Below are 23,667 nucleotides of genomic sequence, written 5' to 3'. Positions count from 1 at the left end.
AATAAAGAACGGCAGTGAGTTTGTCTTTATATCACCTTCAGAAAGTCTAGAAATCTTACCAAATTTGAACTCTTTTTCTTCCTGTAAGTTCTCGGAAGTCAGAGATACAGAAGGTCCCTCTGTCCAGAAATAAGTTAGGCTACAAAAAAGCTTGGGAGTTACAGGATAACGTTAATTCATATTACTTTTGAGTTACTTTTGAGAGCTGGCATCTTTATCTCAAACTTCACGTGAGGATTTCTCTTGCTTCTGGTACGATTACTAAATTGAGATCACCTCACGTTAAAAAATAGCAGTGAATGTGTCTGATTCTCCAGAACAATTCAACAAATAGTGAATTATATCCTAGCCGGTGACGCAGCGTATGATTAGCGGTAGGTAAGCAGAGTCAGTTATTTAGGTGCCAACGAAAGTGAATATCTTTAGGACACGCATCATCGCTAATTGCCCTGACGAGGCATGACCGGGGCATGCTGGAAATTCCGCCGGGACCCTCTTTACACGCACCCGGCGTGCTGATCGCTATTGTTTTGGTTGATGCAAACTCGGTTGCAATGGTACGTCGTTGTGGGACCTATCCGTTCGTACTGGACAAACATCCTTAATGTCCATTAATCCGCCAAGAAATGTTTGTTTAGTTGAATCACATGTATCACCTGGGCTACCGTTGTTGGTTGCTCACCTGTGCTACACCGTTGTTGGTGGTTGGGGGTTGGTTGACCACGGATTTTTCTGTTCTTAACGATTTTCACTCAATGCACAATGTGACCTACACATTGTGCAGCTTCCTCAAGTACTGGTGTTTGGATAGTATTAAGGAGATACATGTAGGAGAATCTTGCAGCTAACAGAGTGTTACGAACAACATAATGTCATAAGTAATAAATAGGCACTTACATATTTTTGTCATTAATTGACGGATTCTTGACGAAAATCCAGAATGCTTCTAATGCCAAGGTTTGAAAAGAAGAGGACATGGAGATTTTTAAGAGGCCATCTGTCCAATGAAAGCCACCCTTCTGCCGTTATAGTCTGGTCCAGCTGTTTTAAAACAACGGCCGTTCTTCATTGTACTAGCAGCTATAATAGCGGGATGGTTATTAAAATCACCTTCCGTCGGTGTTTACCTTGAAAAATGACTGAGAATTACGTTTTACTGAATAGTACAGTAACTTGAAGGGGAAGAAGGTCGTACACTTCCGGTAGACCGTTAACCTCTGGCTTGCTCTAATGCAATAAGAAGTTAACTGGAAATAGAAGGAAAAGTTGGGCATGGAGTGAGTGAGGGTAACGGTCAAGAGGTACCCGTATGATGTGCCGCCGCGTATCCAGGAGGCTAACGAGCATCGTTAATTGTTAATTGCACCACGCGTCTCCTGATACCGTCATAATCGCTACAGTAGCCTGATTGCTCCTCTTGTGCTACGTCTCCCTCACGCCTCGCATACGCCGCCCTCTCCACCCATTTCGCCGCGTCTGCTGCTCTTACGACGAGTTTTTCTGGCCGCGCCTGCAGCTCTTATGATGCGCTTTTAGAATCGAACGAAATGGAAAGTACCTGGTATTAAATGCTGTCTGGAATTCTACGTAGAATATGCCTCTAACTTAATATAAAAAAGTAAAGAATGAGAGAGTTTTGTATAAGTGATACGCAGTTTAGAAATGCGAGTGAAAATGACATTATACTGTTTTGACCTGTTAGGTGGAAACCACTCATCCATCTCTGGAAATGCAAGAGATGTTTCAAAGAATGTCCCGCTGATCGGTGTAATGCTATATTCCTTATAACATTTTTTTTTTCGCTTCCTGGGAATTTCTTTTTGCTTATCTAGCTGGGTAAAACTGGTATCCAATGACTAACGAGGCGCGAATAATGACAATATAAACAATATAGGGTAGGAGGACATGGTGATGCGTTTCCGCTACGAAAAGGACTGCGTCAGGTCCCACTGACAATGAGTTTGCCGAGTTTTTCTTAACTATCCTGACATAGAAAAATGTGTTTTTTTTTCTTTTTGGTGCACTATCTGTGTATGCGAATAAATAAATAAATAAATATAATAATGAATAATGACTAAAGACATATCTTGAAGATACAAATGCCTCTGTTCACCACTAATACACCTAGCTTGTCATAATGATTTGGTGGAGAGAATAGGTAGAAATGAAGCGATAAAACGCCGTTGGAAGAGGTTTGAAGAATCATACAAAGTTTGTACCACACCATACCATACAAACACTTGAAAATACTAGCATAAACAAAGTTTTGGGAATAGTTATTGTCTAAAAGTTGATTTTTTTATTTCTATAAGTTTATTGGTAAACAATTCTATAATTGAGCAAGCAACATAGCTGTTTAAGATGTACGTTTCACGTCGTACATAGATAGCGTAAGGAAATGTGCTACTTCTACGTTTTCGTATCTTACAGTGGATTTGATTCAGTTCCGCATAAAACGTGAATTTCTGGATTTCCTAAAAACTTTTTCTTCTAACTTCAAGTTCACACCTAAAGTGTAATGAGTAGGTAATGTGGTTGTTTAACAACGATATTTGATTCCTACGCCATTCCATAGCGATTGATAATGGGCAAATTATATTTGTTTTACAACCATGGTTAATACCTTTTATCTTCTGAAGAAACTATGCTTTATAAAGGCCGGTAAGTAACTTGTAGTGGAATACGTTTTAAAAATTTGTTCCAGTTAAACTGAGTTGTTCATCAATGTGAAGCCATTTTGACCTCCGAAATCCCTTATTGCTCTCTCAATCACTAGGATCATGGAAATTATTCATGCAGAAGTGCAAGAAAGCAATCAATATTTTCAATCAATCAAATATATATAGGAATAGAAACTTGAAAGCGGAAGAAACGAAACAATCCATCTTTTTTTAAACTTTAACCTCTGTCTTTGATTGTATAATATCAGATGTTTTCCAGTTGAATGCTACTGTATAATATTCCTGGTTGGCTTCTAAGGACTCTAAAGGAAAATCATTCAAACATTGTCTTAGGTGGTTCTGACATACGTTCATTTTCGATTCCTTAAATTTCACGCAATTTCCAGAAAGTTCTCTCCTGCTTGTTGTAGAGCAAGTGCAGCCTAGTCCGAAAGAAGTCCAGCTGTAACTGCACGTTCGGTCGATATTTCGAAACTGTCCTAATGCCAACCATGACCTTTCATTCCTTAGAGGTCGATAAATTGGTACAGGACCTGCCTCGGCGGATGAATAGCTCTCCATCCCTCAACAATTCCAAACTGCGGACCAAACGCGTTGCTGCGTCTTAAAGCCATCAAATCTGGAGTGGTGCGGATTTCAGGTGGAGAGTTCCTGTACGGGATCGTAGATTATTGAGAGGAGGGTGATTCCGTCCATTTCTTCCTAATTTCCGTAAAAAAAAAACGGCCCGGAAGATGCGGCGCACGCACAAGGCTGGCGCGCTCCAATCGAAGTAGCAGGAAAAAGCGCGCCGGAACGCTCGAAGTCGTGTCTCCTGGGCCGTTTTTTACGGCAATTAGGGAGAAATGGACGGAATCACCCTTCTCTCTATAATCTACGACTCCGTATAGGCATAACCCACCTGAAACTCGCACCACTCCAGATTTGTGAGGTGATGCCTTTAAGCAGACTGACCCACCAAGGTCCTGGTCTTTTTTATTCTATTTTACTCCTTTTTTTTGCTGGGTTAGCACGAAAAGATATTGTACAGTAACCTCATCAAAATCACCGTCTTTTCTTCCTGAGATGTAAATATGAGGGAATTTGTTTTCTATTATTTCCAATTGTAGTATTTACGCTTTTTTTTCGAGCTCTGAAAAAAATGTTCCAGCTGTCAGAACAGAAACACTATCCTGTTTATTGCTGTTAAAAGTACTTTTTCCACTATTTCATTTATGATCTCGAAAGGAAACTGTAAGTTTCCTTGGATAGCTTACTTATTTCGTAGATCATAAACAAATGATGTTGAAGAGCGACGGAGTTCTGCTGAATTCATTTTTTCATAACCATAAGTGCATGAAATTCTGGATTTCGGTCTAAGATGTACGCAACAATTTGGTGCAAAATTTGTTAGAAAACGAATGGCACAAAACCAAAGGCTGTTTTTCGTCACGCTTCTATCCATATTCAAATCCGTAGTCGAACTTTATAGTTTTTATTTTTTACAGTGTAATAGTTCAATGGAATGAATAATCCCCTTGAAATTTAAAAGAATTCAAAGGTGTATGAAGAGAAAATTCTGGAAAAAATCTCCTTATTATTAAATTTATCTCATCAACAGCAGATCACGTGTCAATTTGTATTTTGCAACTCTTTTTTATTTTAGTCTACTGTACTATTTTTTCCTATCTTATTCCATCTTGTATTTGTAGATACAATTTTTTGCATTCCAGATTTATTGCATTGACTTTCTTCTTCTTTTCTCTCTTATTTCTGGTCCGAAAAAAACCTCCTACTACAAAGTTATTGAGCACTTTGCGAAACAAAACCTTCCATGTTTCATTGCATTTTCTAATCAACCGACATTAAAGGCATCACTCCACGAACTCTGAGGTATTACGGACTTCAGGTGGAGTATTCGTATACGGGATCGTTGATTATGGAGAGGAGGGTGATTCCGTCCATTTCTTCCTAATTGCCGTAAAAAATGACCCGGATGGAGCGGCTTCGAGCTTTCAGGCGCACTTTTTTCCACAAAAAGTTCGACTGGAGCGCGCCAGCGTTGTGCGGCGCCGCATCTTCCGGGACGTTTTTTTACGGTAATTAGGAAGAAATGGACGGAATCACCCTCCTTTCCATAATCTACTATTCCTTACAAAAATACTCCACCTGAAATCTGCCCCACCTCAGATTCGTGGGGTGATGCCTTTAATGGCGTTAATATCTTCACCATAGCTCATTGTAAGTGAGCTGCGATGCGTGAGTCAAAAAACCGCTATAGGTACACTTGCGCTCGGATTCTAGAAAATTCGAACGTTGAGAATTACATAAATCCTAGCATAGAAAAGTGTGTAAAAGTAGTAAAAGGACAAAATTTCTGATGTTAATCAAGATTCGCTTAAGATGCGCCAATGCTTTCACTTCAATTCAGGATCGTTAGGGGTCTACGAATCCGTGTCTTGGCTACACAATGACTTGCGAACTTGCGAGGGTCAGCCGTTGGGTGAAGTCAGTGTTTTTGTCTTCAAGTTAGGCCTGGTACCAATTTATCGACCCCGAAGGTATGAAAGGTCTGGTTGGTTCCAAAGCGGTTTCGAACCATTAGTTGATCATGCAGTCGCAACGACACCTCTTACCGACTGGCCTACATCGACCAGTAGTGAATAATTGGTATATTACTTTAAACGATGAGGAATTATCTTTAAAATCCATCACTTCTGTTTGTGTTTCGGCATCAGGGCCCTTGTCAGGCTCTGAGAGAGTAGATGTGGATCCAATCCACTTTCCCAACGTTTCACTGTCAAATTAGCAGTCTTTAACACCAGAAATCCAAAGCACGTCGAATCAGAATCAAAAGTGACAAAAACAGCTGACTCAACCTTAACAATAACATTTCTAAAAATATCACTGCAGTGAACTCATCCATCCACACCTCTAACCCTCAATCAGCCGTTATCATTGCTTGACGGGGTTTCTCTCATCTTCAGCGAAGCGTTCCGTCTTTGAACACAGCTCTTTCCAAAGCTTCTCAATCTACAGCAATAGCATGCAAAGAATCCATCCATCCATAACAGTTCCGTATCCTACAAGACTTAGCGTCTCGCTTGAACCGAATGGCCCGAATACCTCAGGCCGATAATGTCCGAAAGTTGAGCATGATGAAATGGAGAATTGTTATCCAGGATTTCACGCTTCCTCTAAGAATTTGACCAATTGGGGATGGAGAGCTTTAGCAATGTGCCGGAGAACGGCACGTTTTCTTTTTGCAAGAACACATTTTTTTCTGATGAGAAGAGAAATGTTTAAAACCCTCATCGATCATCGGTTTTTCGTGACGATGCTAAATTTTTAACCATAATTTCGTCAGTTTTATTTTAAATTACAACTTAAAGCAATTTTAAAAACGTTTTATTATGTTGTTACTGTCGGTTGTCACAAGAATCCGCTTATTATGTCATAATTTGCGGTTACAGTGAAGATTTAGTTAAATAACATCAACAATGTTAAAGGCATCACCCCACGAATCTGAGATGGTGCAGATTTCAGGTTGAGTATTCGTATACGGGACGGGGGACTACGGGGAGGGAGGTGATTCCGTCTATTTCTTCCTAATTGCCGTAAAAAACGGCCCGGAAGATGCGGCGCCGTACAATTTTGGCGCGCTCCAGTCGAACTCTTTGTAGAAAATAGTGCGCTCAGAACGCCTGAAGCCGTATCTTCCGGGCGGTTTTTCACGGTAATTAGGAAGAAATGGACGGAATCACCCCACTCTCCATGGTCTCCAATCCTGTATACGAATACTCCACCTGAAATCCGTACCACCTCAGATTTGTGGGGTGATGCCTTTAACTAACTTCTTATTTTGATCATAACAGTTTTCTACGATTTCGAAGCTGAAAATGAAACAGTGAATTTTTCAAAAATTCTATAAAATTTTCTGAGAACAGCAGATGTTATCCTACGTTTTCTTCGAGGTTCATATATCGTTGAAAATAATTGGTTCACATAAAGTTCACATATGAATAGCATGTAATAAATGTTTTTCGCCTTCCGACAATTTCGTGCCACTTATAATTACCTATTTGATTATAATAGATGGTCATAAGAACAGTTAATACGATATAGTACATGGTTGACGTGCGAAACTGCTGCCACATTTGTTGGAAGTCTCTTTACTTTTCTTCTTCTTTTGTTTCTGATGCGTGTTATGGTATTCCTGATATTTCTTTTCATCTCCTTCTCTGGAACCGTTCTTGACTTCCCTCTATGTTTTTATTTCGATTAGTTCATTTGAAAGTCTTCACTATTGGTCTCCCATCCCATCTTTGCGCACTTCGTACGAACATTTTCCTATAAAAGCCACAGCTTGGAAGCAATTGAATTGTTGGAGTTATTTAATTCGTACAATCACAACTGTCTTAGCTTTTTTCTAATTAATCCACTTAACCTGTAGTCACAATTTTCGTTGATCTCTATTAACAGCCAAAGTTCTCGGTGTTGTCGTCTTCGTCAAATACGTGAAAATCCAAACCATCAGTGACTTATGCTCTCAGACGTCTCATCGCTTTTCAGAAAACATTCAGACGATTTGCGAACTCAATTAACAACATATTGACTAGCGCATACCTAATTTGCTGGATTTGGATGCGTAGAAGGCTACGTCGTAGTAGAATTATGCATTACTAGAGTTTTATTTCTAGTTGTTCATAATTTACATAGTTATCCCTACCTTTTTATCGTCCTGCTACGTATATCAAAATTCGCACTATTCTTGGTATGAGGTTAATTCATTTGTAACCGCACTGCATTCCTTTCTAGTCATTCTTGGACTTTTAGCAGTTTTCCAAAATGCCTCTACGTGCTGCGTTTTCGAACACTAGGGATTTGTAGGTCAGGCGAGGCGTAGATAGCTTCGTACATACCTGCTCACATATATATCACGACCCCAATGATAGATAAAGGACGTGGTATAAAGTACCGTTCACTGTTATGGTTATTTTCGTCACATAACGACCGTCCAAGAGTGCGGCAGACAACGCTCTACCCACTCATTACTTCGATCACATTATTCTCTGCCTACTGTATAATAAACACATTCCACTGAGCCACTGTTTTGGTCTGTTCAATTAGTGTGATAAAACCCCTAGGTCTCTAGTCACCCACTTATATAATATAGACATAGATGTGAGGTCGACAGAACGGAATCTTTTCTGGGTTGTCTTGTGGGTGGATTTACGAGAGCGGTATCGTGCCTATCGGAAGACACAGTCTCCATCTCGGTGCCCAAGGATATTGTTACTTTATGAGCCAGAGTTACATTTGTAAAGCTATGCACAGATGCGGCATAGCCAATGGCAGGATTGCGAGGGCGCGTATCCACAGCTATCGCGACAGCTTATTCTTACGGGAAATGACTGACAATGCGTTCGTTAGTTGCGCTACGCAGCAATTGGCAACATCAGCAGAACATTGCTTTGTGTCTGCCACGTGATACGCCTATCAGCATCAATCATCGTTTAATTAGGTGCGAAATATGCCTCGCAGGACCTATCTCTGCTATTCCCTCTACCTAGAGCATCGTTCGTTTACGTATACGTATCGAGCTACATAAAACGATTGCATACGAAATACCAGATATAGAAAATCATTGCATGTTTTAAAGGAAATTGGGAAAAGCGAAAAATTCCAACAGTTGTTTCTGATGGATACAAGTCTGTCCACAACGCACACACAGAGCCAGTTCAGAAGTTAATCAAAGACTAAAGGATTCGCCACACCACTTTAGATTCCGTCAAAGGAATTTTTAAAAACAATTTTTTTCTGCATAGAAGAGGAAGGATTTTTGGAAACTGGTTCTTTAGGCAATTCATCAGGAAAGGAAGTGGTTTCTTGAACATTGATGAATGTCGGATGTTCCGTTGTATGCGAATACAAGCGACAGGTTTTTGATCTGGTGAAAAATACACATCTGTGGAACGGTGATGAAAGAGTCCGGCCTCGTTATTAAGAAAAATAAATATATAATGATAGAAGAGGATTTAGAGAGACTTTTTTAGACGAGTTGACTTTAAAAAAGTAGACAAACTAATAATGGTATAACGAAATGCCAGAAGGGCGATAGAAAAGACGTGAATGGTGGTTTGGAGCTGGTGGTCAAAGGCATTACCCCACGAATCTGAGGTGGTGCAGATTTCAGGTGAAGTATTCGTATACAGGATGGGAGACTACGGAGAGGGGGGTGATTCCGTCAATTTCTTCCTGATTGCCGTAAAAACGGCCCGGAAGATACGGCTTCATTCGTTTTGGCGCACCATTTCGTACAAGAGGTTCGATTGGAGCGCGCCAGTCTTGTGCGGCGCCGCATATTCCGGGCCGTTTTTTACGGCAATTAGCAAGAAATGGACGGAGTCACCTCCCTCTCCCTAGTCTCCCATCCCGTATACGAATACTCCACCTGAAATCTGCACCACCTCAGATCACCTCAGATTCGTGGGGTGATGCCTTTAAGATCGACGCAGGACCTTCGCTTTTTGCAATTGCACTGCAAAAGATAAGTGAGGGTCCCACATCGACTGCAGCGGTGTGGGACCCTCACTACAAGGCTCCATTGTCCACACCAAGTGCAGCCATTGACGCAATTGCACCGAGCTACAGGTAGTTTTGTCTCGACTATTTATGTTTTTCGTGTTCTTTGTTTCTTTCTGTTTCCCGCACGCGATGATCCATAAATCCCAACGGCGGCACGCAATTTTGTGAATGTATTGAATCTTTGAACAGTGGTTTTTAGAGGAAGGGAATAATAGTATATCAGAATAATTACAGTTAATCAGAAGCCATGTGGAGTTTGTTTGTGTAGAGCTAAAATTGTTGGGTAGAGAAACTCGGTTCATGTACGTCTTAACGTTTGTAACCTTAAGTGATGGTTACAAAGCTGAGGTAAAATGTAGTGGGTGGGAGGGGTCTGTGAAGATCTGTGACATATAAGCTATAAGCCCCTCCCCCCACATACATTTCCACTCAATGCTAGAGGCGAGGATTTATGCTTCAGTCATTTTTGCTCTACTCCAGTCTAGATTGTAAATCGTGCCTGTTTCTGCGGAGCAGGTGCTAGGAATAACATTTATTTTTCTTGTCGTTGTTCCATGAACTGCAAACTAACGAATGTTGTTAACACTTATATAATTAATCGTTTTTTTCATTAAAAAAACAGTTAGAAAAGTTACGCACTGAAGAGATTCTCTTCTCTCATTCAGGCAACATTACGGTGAGATTTGAGGCAAAGCTTGCAGTACTGTAGTGCTTTCCAATCTTCAGCATATTTTACCCATTGAATTCTGAAAATATAGCTTGAAGAAATATTAAAGAATACTCTTCAATCCCTCTTTAATGCTTGGTTCCCAATGTTAAGGATATTTCTTTCACTGTGCTGCACTATTTCCTAATTATCTGTTCGTTTGTGCTCTCTTTTTTGCTCACACACTCTCTCTCTACGTCGTCGCAGCAATTTACATTGTTATTTTTCGCTATCAGGAGGATGAAAATTGAAATTCTGACGAGTAAAAAAGTAAATTAAAAAGTAGCAAAGTAGGTAAAATTAAAATCCAGTGACTTCTATTCTATGGACATCAACTACTCATTATTTTTTTTCCTGATGTTAACGGATTCTTTACGGGACTTAATGAATATTTGTGGTTTTTTGATGAATTGATTTTTCGTGCTGAAACGTACGCTTTCCACCGTTGTGACCACGGCTCGATAAAATCATCGTGCACTAATCTGTTATCTTTCAGTTAGTGATAATTACTATCCTCCGGCAACTTCTCGAATGGAAGATACCGTAGAAGATCCGAACAACAACTACAATTGGCCTTATCGACAATGGTTTTTCGCTTTTAATTTGGTTATTGGTTCAATAGTCGTAATTTTAAATGCTCTAATAATTTTTGTGAGTGAATTTGCCTGAAGGGCTAATTTTGAATAATCGGCTGCACTAGCACTATGTATTTTTCTTAACATTCTAAATTTTATTGTTTATTGTTCATAGTGATATTCAGGTGATATTACGATCACGTTCTTTACGAAAAATGGTCGGTTATCGTTTTATGGTGCACTTATGCGCTGTGGATCTCATCAATAGTGTTACGCAAATTATAGCACAAGCTTGTACATTTAATAATGCTGATATGAATTATATGATTAATGAGGTCGTTTCTTTATAAGTTTTTTTTTCTTATTCTCCAAGGTATCTTTACAAGAAGGTGTTTTTTTTTTAATTTTTTGCGTACCTCACCCATTTTCAGATTAACGGTGCTATCTTTCAAGGCACATGGGCCGCTGATTATCCGATGATACTTATTGTTGCCGTAAACAGGCTGATAGCTGTTCTTCTACCTTTTAAAACTGAAATTTTCTTTCGAGCAGACTATACGAAGGTGAATAAATGTCAAGACAGTGAAGTTTAGTCAGAAATCCCGAGAAATACATCTCAGACATCAGATCTGAACTGACTTTTGTATTTGTGAGAAATTTCCCTAGTCTCAAAGATGAATTTCCAGGAAACATACATCTCTATTATGAATAACGATATATGAGCTACTACTTCATAATACAGTACTTATTGTTTTTGATTTTCTCGTATTTTGCGGATAAGAGATAGGGAAGCCGTAGGAAATTATCGAGAAATTATCTGAGATTTGGCTTTTCTCTAAACTTTGGGATTTTGAGGATTTTTCTTTCTACAAACTGTACAAAAAAATTTCCTTTACAGGCCTACATAGCTGCATGTCTGTTATTCGGGGCTATGAATACAGGTGTCTGCCTATCTGGACAAGTCGCATGCATTTGGCTCGTTGAAATCCCTTCATTTGGATTCACAGGTACTTTCAAACTTCAGCTTCAAATGTACTAACTTTCTCAAAGGAAAAATAGCGCAATTTTTCAGAAAGTACTACAATACTCGCGAACATTATCAATTTTGTTGATTTCTGGTTCGGCGAATTTATTGTACTCTCCAGTTGTGCATGTTACATTATTATTGTTTTCCATCTTGTTCGAAAGGTAGTGGCAACAATTTTTATTGTACCTCTTGCCCTTAGGGTCCGGGGTTTTGGTCTCTTATCCTCAGTCAGACGCGTCAGTCAGGCTAGCGCGGATACCAGCGCTTATGGTCCAGACAAAACGACTTGATCCCCTGTGCAAAACGCAAACGGTTGCGCTCCCTGGTGAGACTCTTGCTAGCACCGATCGGACTGCGGATATGAGTAAAGGTCCCATCGCACCACCCGGTACGCAACTGGGGTTGAGATCGTCTTGACGTACCTATGTGATATGTGCACAGTGTATGCTTTTATACACGTTCTGGATACACTGAAAATGGTTAATACTTCATGAATAAACAGGTGTAAATATAAACATATTTACAAATAATAAATAAATAAGTATATACATATGAATAAAGTAAATACTTTCTCATGTCGTTACCTTAGGGTAGGCAAGGATTCTGGAATTGAAGGATTTTGTACAACTTTTCTATTATGTTCACGTGAGAAACAATTTAAAGGCATCACTCCACGAATCTGAAGTGGTACGGATTTCAGGTGGAGTATTCGTATACGGGATGGGAGACTATGGAGAGGGGGGTGATTCCGTCCATTTCTTCCTAATTGCCGTAAAAAACGGCCCGGAAGATACGGCTTCAGGCGTTTTGGCGCACTATTTTCTACAGGGAATTCAACTGGAGCTCGCCAGCCTCGTGCGGCGCCTCATCTTCCGGGCCGTTTTTTACGGCAATTAGGAAAAAATGGACGGAATCATCCCCCTCTCTATAGTCTCCCATCCCGTATACGAAGACTCCACCTGAAATCTGCACCACCTCAGATTCGTGGGGTGATGCCTTTAAGGACCCTTAGTGCTATTAGGTTTTATTGCAGCGAAAGCTTATCTCGGCCACACATCACGAAATTCCGCTTCTATTCCAATCTGTCTGTATTTTCATTGCAACTGGAGCTACGTTATTTCTATGGCATTATCCAGCTTCCAGCAGTGCACTATTTTATCAACTTCTTCAGACCATGATTGTTATTCGATTCGGAATACCACCACTTGCTGCTCTGATTGTGAATAGGTTTGTTATTATCTTGATGAGATGCTGTTAAATTTACATCTCGTTACATCCATTTTTTCAGATCAATTCGTATTCGCTTTTTACAAGTTCTTCAAGGAAAAAATCAACTAATATCAACTACGACGATTGCACAACCTGCGGCTACTATCAGAAATGGTGCTCACTGCAAGAACACAGTTACAGCTGCTACTACCACTTTATTTACAACTAAAGAAGCCAGGATCGTGAATGTGAAATACTAAGTAGCTATCAATCAATAAAACTGCCTTCAACTATTTCTAATTAAGACATATCCGAAATAATTCTCACTTGTTTCTCAAAGTTTTCGTGGATACGATGCAAAATAAGCTCACCCAAAATCTAGAAGCGGAAAAATAAGAAGGAAAACTTTACAACCCACAATACCAAGGGTTTTTTCTCCCGTCTGACATGGCTATGAAGCGTTGTAGAGGAAAAGAAGGAATACTGTTGGTGATTATTATTTGGTCATTTTCATCTCACTTCATTAATGGGTCATCAGCTGCTTTTGCAAAGTAGCATAGAGCTTTCAGGGATTTAATCTGTCGAGCCGATCACCTCCATAAAAAGAGGCTACGTAAAGGGATACCAGATGTTTCTACGTTGTTTCGAGATGATTCGCGCATTTTGTGCTCCACAAATTCCAGACGCGGATTATGGGAATGCGTTTAAACAAATCATTGAACAGAGAACTATATCAATGCTGTATACTCCTAGGATACCAACCATACTTTTCGTGTCCGTAAGTCGCTAATTTGGTGCACTACCGTACCGTACTGAGTCGGTTTTTTTTAGATGATCCCTTTAATTAGAAGATAAATCATATAGCAAAAAGTGTCTATCGATCCTCCTAGAATGTGCCTACGCGTTCCGATTCAATTCAGAATCGTTTGAATTCGTTATTCGTATATCGTTATTATCGTTATTATCGTTATTATGTTATATATCGTTATTCCGAACTCTGTCTGTCGTGTCTGTGCTAGGTTTTGAGGTTGACTTTGGCGGGATAACTATACAGTAATTCAACTGAAGTAATTCTGGAAAAAAGTGATAAAAGGAAAAAGTCAAAGGTTCTGTCTTATCAATAGGTGTGGGATCCGCCTACGCGTTCGGTTTCAATTCAGAATCGCCTTGGGTCACGAACACATACATGGCCTATACGTAGCCTATACAATGACTTGTGGGACCAGCCGATATGCCAAGCCAGTGGTTTTATCCTTCCAGACAAGTTCGGTCTTGATTTATCCCTTCCAGAGGGATGAAAGGCTTGGGTATGTGAGATTTCGAGTCACCGATCATACAGTCGCAGCAGAACCTGCTAGCAAATGCGTTACACTAATCCTTCCCGTTCATTTATGATTTTCTTCTGGTGTAAAATCCAAAAAAAAAGTAACGTTTGGGCTTATTTCTGTTCCATAAATGTAAACCTTACCTCATTCCACAGCAATATTTTTCAAAAATAAATGCGATAACAGTAACGGTACGGTGTATGATGGATGAATGGACCAATCCAAAGTATTTATCGTGGAAAGCTAATCGCAGGTGTAGAAACATCGTCAGAAAGACAGAAACAGTCCGCCGAGTGCTATTTATGTTGATCGACTTGTGTTTTCTCGCGATGTTGAGCCGAATGAGAATTTTCGGTCTCCATTTACTTTGCATGTGGAAAATGAGAAGATGTCTCATTTCTTCTTCGTTGCTGTTGTGATATTTGAAGTGTGGGAGTCGCAGCATTGGGAATCTTGTTACAATGAAAGAACAGCAGTCTTATTGTTCTGAAAGAAAATTTTGCGAAAAAAAAGCGACATAAAGAATTAAAATTTTCTACAATAACTGTGACATAAATACGTACTATTACGCTCCTTTTCAAACCCACCTTAGACATTTCTAAAATTTTTTTACCTCCTTCTGTGAACGTATTTCTGGCGATTGACATCGGCTTTCCAAAAAAGAAAAAAACTATCGTGTGAGAAAAAAACTTACGGATTTGTCAACAATAAAGGTACTGGAGCGAAACCAAATCGAATTACAACCAGCATATTAAAAAAGTGATTATAAAAATCAGTATCCGAAATTGGATGGTACCAAAAAAATAGCAGGACTCCACAAACAATAAAAGAATAAAGAGAATGGAATAGAAGAGGCAACTCAGCGCGACTATTTCTGATCCGTCTGCGCTGAATTTAGAAAACAATATCACTCCTTCAAATCGTTGGTTTAGTATCAGTTCAATAGATCCCTCTATTCCCAACAAACCGATAACAAAAGGATCGTAGGAAAACCTACATTGCGAACAAGATGAGTAATAATAATTATGTAGGTTACCAGACTTGATATTTGAATAAATTCGCTGAGATAAAGATCCATAGAACGCATAAAAACAGCAGTGAACGTGGTTTGATCTGAAGAAGGTACTGGTATGGATAGAAGTATTTGATTATTTGAGCACCAAATAAAAAAGAAGCTTTTTTACCACAAACTCGTAAATAAGGTAGACTCTCGATGTCCTACACTCGTTTAAAAAACTGAAAAAATACTGTAAATTAGACTTCCTATACGAAAAATCTAAAATAGATGGCTGAAAAGACTTGAAACCTCCTTAAATTGCGCAAATGATTGCGTTTGAAGCGATACGGTGCGGACCCTAACTCAGCTCTGCTGCTTTTGGGCTAGCGAGGGTCCCATCTCGAGCGCAACCGTTCACGGAATTTTACCAGGCTTCAGATCGTTTGAATCTCGTCTGTATGCTTGTTTGTTGCACATATTTGTCGTGTTTGCGCGTGACTTTATCGTCGGCGCGGCAACAGGAAAATCGCCTCGGGTGAATATCTACTGTAGCTTTCGCACGGCCTAAATCCATCCACTCGACAGTGGTCCAGGGACGTGGCATCTCGCGTGAACTGGCTACGTCTGCCTGAAACGCTATTCGCGTCGACAGTAACACAATGTCCAGCACTTCAGGGTAACGGAATGCAGAGTTGAAAGTTCCCACGCTCACTTTAGGGTTGGGCTTTGGCGGTGTTCTGGAGACCAGCACCTTCAATATCTGGACAACTTTCACCATTATAACTGCGCAAGTCATGTAGCTCATATGTGCCTAGAGCGCATACTCAAATGCCTGGATGCATTCAGTACAAGCAGGGCCACATCGAGCAGGTAGCAGCCAGGTGTGGAAGATCTCATATATCCGGCTCTATTAATACCATTTATTTTAATAGTATACTGATGGGGTGGATGTAGGGCAGGCGGCAGGAGGTTCCGCTGTCTCTGGACGATAGATCGGAGTTTTGAATCCGCTCGAGTGCCAACCAAGTATTTCGTCCGGGAAATGGTGAAGAGGGTCCCGGCGGATTTTCCGCGAATCCCTCCAAGATATCACGTATCCGGTGGATATGCTAGGGGACACGCGAACATATCTCGTCGAGGTGACGCTCCAGTTGTTCATGGAGACACAGATAGCCGTGTTAGATACTCCTCTGGTCATAGACACGCAAAGAACTACCTAGTTATAAGGAAATATGTGAAGAAGAATGACGTGAGTTACTGGATAAATTGGAGAACAACAAATTGAAGAAAAGTATAAATTAAAAGTACATGAAATTTTGTGTGGTTTTCGTAGTAAAAGGACTGGAGCATTTCTGTCTAGATCTTACCCTAAGGAAGTCTGGAAATCTTATCAACCGAACTCTTTTTTCCCGAGAGATCAGAGATTCAGACGCTCCTCCTCTCCAAAAAAAATTGCCTATTAAAAAGCTTTGGGACTTCCAGGATAACGATAATCCTTATTCCCTTTACTTTTGAAAGCTGGAGAGTTTTGTATTAAACAAAGGCTTTCATATACGTAATTTGAATTTATTATCTGCATCTTTCTCTCATAATTCACTTTCTTGTTTCTGGTACGGTTACAAATTTGAGATCACCTCACATTAGAAAATTCCAGTAAATCTGTCTGATTCTCGAAAACAATTTAGTAGCTTCAGAATTATATGTATCCTAGCCGGTGATGCAGCGTATGATCAGCGGTAGGTACAAAAGCTGAGCACATCCGTAACTCCGGAAATTCGGATAGATCCAAATTTTAATACGTAACACGTACTTGTGAAATAGAACGCCGGAATCATTGGATCCCACAATGACTGGATTTTGCCGGATAAACAGAGAGCACAGTTGAAAGCGCCAAATATGGAGCAGGCGATCATTATTACCTGTATAAATTCGGTATAGAACCTTTTTTCTTGCAAATACAGATATGGTAAGAAACAAAAATTGAACTCTACTCACAGCAGATGTTTTCCTTGAGAATAAAATTTCCATTTTATAAGGAAATATAACAGCAACGAATCTGTTCACGGCAAGTACAAAAATCAATGGATACTCCACAGCATATGCCGCTTGGAAGATCGCACCAATAATCTAAACGATCCTGACGTAATTATTCTGAACATTGAAGTGATCGTAAGGGAAAATTCTGTCTGGGAACAATCTTCTATATTTATAGATAAGCACCATTCGTGAACATTCCCGGCATCTCTTTTTTTTCTAAAATAGACCTAAAATTGAAGCTTGGCTGTATTTTATGAAATAGATTTTTGGCTTTCAATACCGGTTTCAGTTTCACTGGAAGAGTATTTTTCGTCCAGAAAAATGTTTGAAGTGGAGTTTCAGAGTTAATCGATAGAAGGAAAAAAATGGATGGATCGGCAAAAGAAAACGAAATGAGAAAAGCATAATCTTGACTGAAAAAAGGTATAAAGGACTTTTGAAAAGTTCATTCAAAATTATAAAGTAGTCAGTAGAGTACTTTGTACCCAAAGAAGAGGAATTTTGCAATATTTCACTATTTATTGGACGACCAAATACTCCCACTCCTGAGTGATTTTTGATCTACACCAATGATCAACGAAAGCATCGACTCAACCTCTGGCTGACGTTATTGCGATCTACACGAATCTGGGCTGGTATGGATTTGCTAACATCTGCACGGTGTCGTAGATTCCAGAAACAGGTAGGATAACGTTCATTTCTTCCTATTCGCCGTAAGAATCGGCCCAAAAGATGCGGCGCGTGCACAGGGGTGGAGCGCTCCAATCGAACTCGTCGTAGGAAACACCGTCCCAGAACGCACGGATCTTTGCCGTTTTTTTGCGGCAGTTAGGAAGAAATAAGCGTTATTCAGCCCGTTTCTACAATCTATGACCCTGTATAGTTATAAGCCATCGGAAATCCACAACACCACCGGATTGGGGTAATGCCTCTAACTCAACTTAAAGATATATAGTATCACATATCTTTAATACCATTAAAACTAAAATTTGGCATTTTTCTGAAGTATTGTGTACCCCTTGTGTATTAATCCACGATAGTGACTTACCAAATTGATTGTCCAATCAATAACTGGAGATCGCAACGTAATTACCACAACTGTAACTTGACAAATACAGTTCACCGCATCCGCAACTGAAGCCAGTGATAAAAAACGATAAGCGGGTAGATTCCATAACGATGAGTGCCGTCTAATTACCTAAAATTGATGTGTGTGTTTCTTGTGATAGCGAGAACAGAGATGGGGTAGTAGATTCCGGATTCGCGACGGATCCTCTCATCCCTCCCTAATTGGCGTGAAAAAAACGGCGCGGGAACTGCTTCAGTGCCTACGAGGTACGTTAGAAGACACCTCTATGTACATGTCCCGCTCTACTCAGCAGCCTATTCATTGGTTTTATAGGAATAGGCTGGTGAGAAGACATCATTGATCGTCGACCGCTCGCACGTGGATGCGGTGCGTGCCTGACGGTGGTGCGTTGGAACTGAAATCGTCGTAAGTAGCAACGTCTTTCACGCTGTTTTCCTTACGATGATTAAGGAAAGATGAACGGAAGCAACCGGTATCCTGCAATCTACAGCCCCATCCTAACACACATTTAGATAATGATTTTGAGGAAAGATAGACGTTGTTTTTCTCGAAGTATCTTTAAAATGAGCTATTTTTTTATTCCTAGCTAATTTGTGATTAGCTTCCTGGAAGAATGTTCACAGCTTCTCAAATGAAGATGGCACTTTATGGATAAAAAGGTTAATATTCGTTGTTTCAAATGTCACCAAATCGTTCTAGAAGTTGATGCCTTTCTTATATTAAGTTGGCTAGTTGCTTTGTTTAGACATTGATGATTATCCACAGGTACTCAGATGATGAGATCAATTTATCCATCATCAGCGTCCATCACAATGTTTCATGTTTCTGGAAGGATTACTATCCCCTGTGACCAGAAGCTGGAGGTTTGAGATCCAAAGAACAATTCAGCAGTGAATTTGAAGTCAGAATTAAACGAATCTGAAGTTCAGCGAATGATGAAGGGCCCGGAGAAAGTGCTGTGCACGTTCCCGCTGCACGTCACTTCGGCCGTTGCCAACTTGAGGAACTAGGTTGGGGAACGGACCTCAACCCACATTTTTCCCGTTGCCTCGTCTACATGTTTGTCCTACCTCGAGGTTCGTTCCTCAGTCCACTCTCTTCCCCTTTGCTCCCCCTACCTCGAGGTTCGTACCCCAATCCACCTTTTTTCCTTTGTCTCCCATTGCGTTGAGGTTCATTTCCTAATCCACCATATTCATCTTACCTCGACCTATCTCAAGGTCCGTTCCCCCAACCAAGGGCCTCAAGTTGGCAGCGAGTAGCCGAAATGACATGCAGCCGGGCCCCGGATATCCCTCTCTCCGGGCTCTTCAGGCTTGAGCATATGTGTATTCTATACACTACACAGGCTGCAGGGAATGTTCATTTTCTTCACATACTTTAGATCTGTTGTTAAGTTGTTATTTGAGTCTCTCAGTTCCCCAGCTTCATTTCTCGGGGAACTGTAACCTCTCCGGAAAAATGGAACAGTGTGATAGACACCCGTGGTGAATACATCCACAGGTAATCGTCAAGGCGTGATTGAAAAGCGCTGAAATTGTAAAGCATATGTGTGTACATAGGAAATAAATAACGAATCTAGTAGATTGAAAAAATCGATTTTACCCACCAATACAACTTGCGCATTCATTAAACACAATATGGATCCCACTATGATGTACGCAACGAAGAAATGATAGTGAAACGGATAGGAGTAGTCGGATATCTCATCCATAGTTCCACGTGAATCGTTCATAACCTTCTCAATGGTGGTTTTCAATGGCGTCTTCAAACTGGACAAATATTGATTTTTTTATTTTCTTTTTTCTTTTTCTTCTCTTTTTTTTCTTTTTTCTTTTTTCTTTGCATTTTCTATGCGCAAGATTGTGAAAAAGACGATGTTGACATCATGGTTATTTTAATATACAAGATGTGTTAATGTATTTTATTTTTTAATGTACAGGATCGGCGAAAAAAAAAAACGAAGTTGATGTTTTGCTTAAAAAAACACGGAAAAACAACAGAAACTATCAAGATAAATCCATAAAAGTCGGCAGAAAGTTCCCTGTCCGAACATACCATGCGCAGAAATGTTTTTTTTTTTTTTTGCAGAAATTATACAGTACACATTGTTTTCACGATGATGATACTATTATTATTATTATTATTTAATATACTATGTGTTATCGTAAAAATATCACCTAGAAACATCAAACGGAAGCAAGGTGTTATAGGACGAGGCGAACTTTCACTGATATTCTCAGATTTCTGTTGTTTATCTCTTTCAACAGCCAATTTTCTCATGGCCTTCATAATTCCTGTGATTATCATTCAAGGAAATATTACTCCAGACATTGCGTGGTGTGTGAATGACTCAGTTAGAGACGTTCTCATTTCCTGTAATCTATCGTCCATGTTTTTTCCAGAATTTAAGAGGCACATACTTTCTCCCTCGGTCACATCTCAGCTATAGTAGGCTGAGAGCGACATGAAGCTCGTCGCAGTTCCGTAGACGGCTGCGCACGAAGCGGTGGCGGTGAAGCTGGCGGATTGGGATCGAGCTTGCTAGCACAGTTCAGTACTGCAGTTCGCATGTATGGGACCTCCTCCACTTCAATGCCATCCCGGAAGATACGGCTTCAGTCGTTCTGGCGCACTATTTTCTACAAGGAGTTCGACTGGAGCGCGCCAGCCTTGTGCACGCGCCGCATCTTCCTACAATTGTAGATTATGGAGAAAAGGGTGATTCCGTCCATTTCTTCCTAAATGCCGCAAAAAACGGCTGGGAAGATAGTAGGCTTCGAGCGTTCCGGCGCACTATTTTCTACAAGGAGTTCGATTGGAGCGCACCAGCCTTGTGCATGCGCCGCATCTTCCGGGCCGTTTTTTAGGGTAATTAGGAAGAAATGGACGAAATCACCCTCCTCTCCATAATCTACTATTCCTTATAAGAATTTTCCGCCTGAAATCTGCACCACCTCAGATTCGTGGGGTTAAACTTAAAATGAAATTCCTGAAACTCCTGAAATTAGGTTCCTGAAATAATAGGCTTTAGCGTTTGAATGAACACAACCACAATTTTTGAGTCTATAATAATTTTATTATGTCATTTTTAGGATACATGGTTTCCATTCGTTTCAAACAAGTTCTTTGACATCGTTGTAAGGTCGGATATCTGTTAGCGTTCCCTCCACAACCGGTGAAGATGAACGGAACACATTTTTGTGTGCGTCTGTCGAATGTATATCTGAAATCAGTAAATAAAACAGGAAAATTAAATCAAAACACTGTTTATCGCACAATATGCTCACATTGAAGAAGGAGAGAATATATAGGATTTTCAATAAAAACTCAAACTTCTTTGAGGGTCCTCTAGAAGAGAATTATTTTCGCATTATTCCGCGGTATCCTCGAAAAACCAAAACACCCTGCATCTTTGCGTAGAGAAATAGGAAAAAAATCAAACTCTGTGAAAGGTCCATAAGAAAAAATAATTTTTACATTATTTGTGGTGTCTTTGAAAAACGAAACTACCGTACCGTTTCTGCTACTCATTGCAACTATTAATTTCATTCTATATTATGCCTAGGAAAACTTTTTCCTGGATTAGTTACGATGCAGAAGAATTAATTTTATGGAAATTAGAGCAAAGCGAATTTTAATAAATAAATTAATTAATTTCATATTTTTATTTTATGCATTGAGAACTTCATTTTTGTACGTGATTTTTAGCAGCACAAGATAAAGAAAAATAAAAAAAAATAATAATACCTGAGCAACGACTGCTGACAATTTCCTTTTTCGACATCCCAAAAACATCTCATTTTAATACATGTGGCTAAAATTTTCGATTAATACGACATTACAGCGAATCCACAGCATTAATTATGTAAATTTTAGAATAACTTACTTAAAGCTATGCATATGATTAATACTAGTAAAATTTTCATAATTATAGCAGATGCAGTAGACTAGAGAGTAGCTAGTAGACAAGAACTTCCGATCGACCGATGGCCGTTCTTTTTATGGCGCTAGCAGGAGGAGAAAGGTGAGCGCAACCCGACGAACAAAAAAAAAAGACCTAGACTGATACGAGACCTGGACTCTCTACTCTCTCTCTCTCGACTCATTAACTTCCTTGTTATTTTATGAGGTGACGAGAATTTACAATTCGCTTTTATGTCATTTTTTTTTTCGTTTGAATGGATGAGCTCCTTTCTTAGCGTAACTTAAAGGCATCACCCTACGAACCTGAGATGGAACGGATTTCAGCTGGAGTATTCGTATACGGGATAGTAGATTATGGAGTGGGATTTGATTCCATCCATTTCTTCCTAATTCCCGTGAAAAACAGCCCTGAACATGCGGCACATGCACAAGGCTGGCGCGCTCCAATCGAACTCTTTGTAGAGAATAGTGCGCCGGAACGCTCGAAGCCGCTCCTTCCGGGTCATTTTTTACGGCAATTAGGAAGAAATGAACGGAATCACCCTTTTCTCAATAATCTACGATCCGGTAAACGAATACTCCATCGAAAATCCGTACCACCCCAGATTCATGGAGTGATGTCTTTAAAAAAAAGGATAAAAGTAATACTTAAAAATTCATTGAGCGTAAAGCATTTTTACGAACTGTTACCGAATTGCACCGGATCCATCTTGTCCTGGAGCAGAAAAAAAATTGTACTTGTTGCAAGAGATGAAACGATGAACACATTCATTTCCGCCTTTTTTGACATAAAAAATAATATACATAAAAAATGCAGCAAGGAATCCTGAAGAATAGCTTTCAGCCATCAAGTAGGAGTAGTTTGAGAAATCGTGCTTTTTCCCTTTCGACTGTCCCGTTAATTGGTTGATCTTAAGCGTCAAAGTGTCAAATCCACGGAACTAACAAGTTCAGCTCCTTGAAAAACTACCTATGTGATCTCTCCACTCGTTGATCTTCAATCACTTTGGTCAATCGTGCCTCTCTTCGATTCGTTTCCATTTCACGCGAAAAATCCACCTTGACTTCACTTCTCTTGAATGGGAAAAAAACCACCATTATATTTTCTTCTGAAAGGTTTTGTAAAGGAATTTATTCCTGACGTCAAACGTTTTCTTTTTCGATGAAAACCAGTTGGACATGCTCTTTGTCCAACGATTCTCACTAGAAAGTATCGTCTAGCGCATTTATTTATTATTCTATTTTAATCCTGTTTGTATTATTTATTTATTACTTGACATTATTATTTCTTCAATCTTACTTGTTCTTAATCTTATTTTCGCGGTAGTATTTCTGATTTTCGACTGTTGACGCAAAACGCAGAACTGCAGATCTTTTTTCTTTTACTTGGACGAAACATGACTCTCCTAGGATTATTCTTCGATGGGGTTTTAGATAGCACTACTTTTTTTCCAGCTTTCCAGGACGTCATGTCAAAACTTCTGAAGCATAGATCAAAACAGGAATACAGTAGTCATAAGGATATA

General features: G+C 39.8%; 2 protein-coding genes across 4 annotated transcripts; one reads left to right on the top strand and one right to left on the bottom strand.

The window, feature by feature from the left end:
- Nucleotides 1-364: 364 nt before the first annotated feature.
- Nucleotides 365-13,025, top strand: RB195_016841 (uncharacterized protein; the record flags this gene model as incomplete). Of its 2 annotated transcripts, XM_064183563.1 has the most annotated exons (11): nt 365-374; nt 427-557; nt 639-711; nt 10,451-10,605; nt 10,715-10,864; nt 10,961-11,092; nt 11,428-11,536; nt 11,602-11,717; nt 11,833-11,944; nt 12,693-12,783; nt 12,845-13,025. In XM_064183563.1, 11 exons carry the CDS (start codon nt 365-367, stop codon nt 13,023-13,025), a joined length of 1,260 nt encoding a protein of 419 aa, XP_064039444.1. The 2 variants fall into 2 exon arrangements, with proteins under 2 accessions (XP_064039444.1, XP_064039445.1); XM_064183564.1 differs by lacking the exons at nt 365-374; nt 427-557; nt 639-711; ... (4 more) ...; nt 11,602-11,717; nt 11,833-11,944 and having other exon boundaries at nt 12,731-12,783.
- Nucleotides 13,026-14,452: 1,427 nt separating this feature from the next.
- RB195_016840 (uncharacterized protein) lies at nt 14,453-18,404 on the bottom strand (the record flags this gene model as incomplete). Of its 2 annotated transcripts, XM_064183561.1 has the most annotated exons (7): nt 14,453-14,576; nt 14,785-14,978; nt 15,088-15,203; nt 16,898-17,006; nt 17,083-17,214; nt 18,173-18,258; nt 18,323-18,404. In XM_064183561.1, the coding sequence occupies 7 exons, from the start codon at nt 18,402-18,404 to the stop codon at nt 14,453-14,455; spliced, it is 843 nt and encodes a 280-aa protein (XP_064039442.1). The 2 variants fall into 2 exon arrangements, with proteins under 2 accessions (XP_064039442.1, XP_064039443.1); XM_064183562.1 differs by lacking the exon at nt 14,453-14,576 and having other exon boundaries at nt 14,959-14,973.
- Nucleotides 18,405-23,667: the final 5,263 nt, after the last annotated feature.

The sequence above is a fragment of the Necator americanus genome, chromosome II, assembly GCF_031761385.1.
Source record: "Necator americanus strain Aroian chromosome II, whole genome shotgun sequence".
Lineage (NCBI taxonomy): Eukaryota > Metazoa > Nematoda > Chromadorea > Rhabditida > Ancylostomatidae > Necator > Necator americanus.
This window is presented reverse-complemented; position numbering and strand designations above follow the sequence as displayed.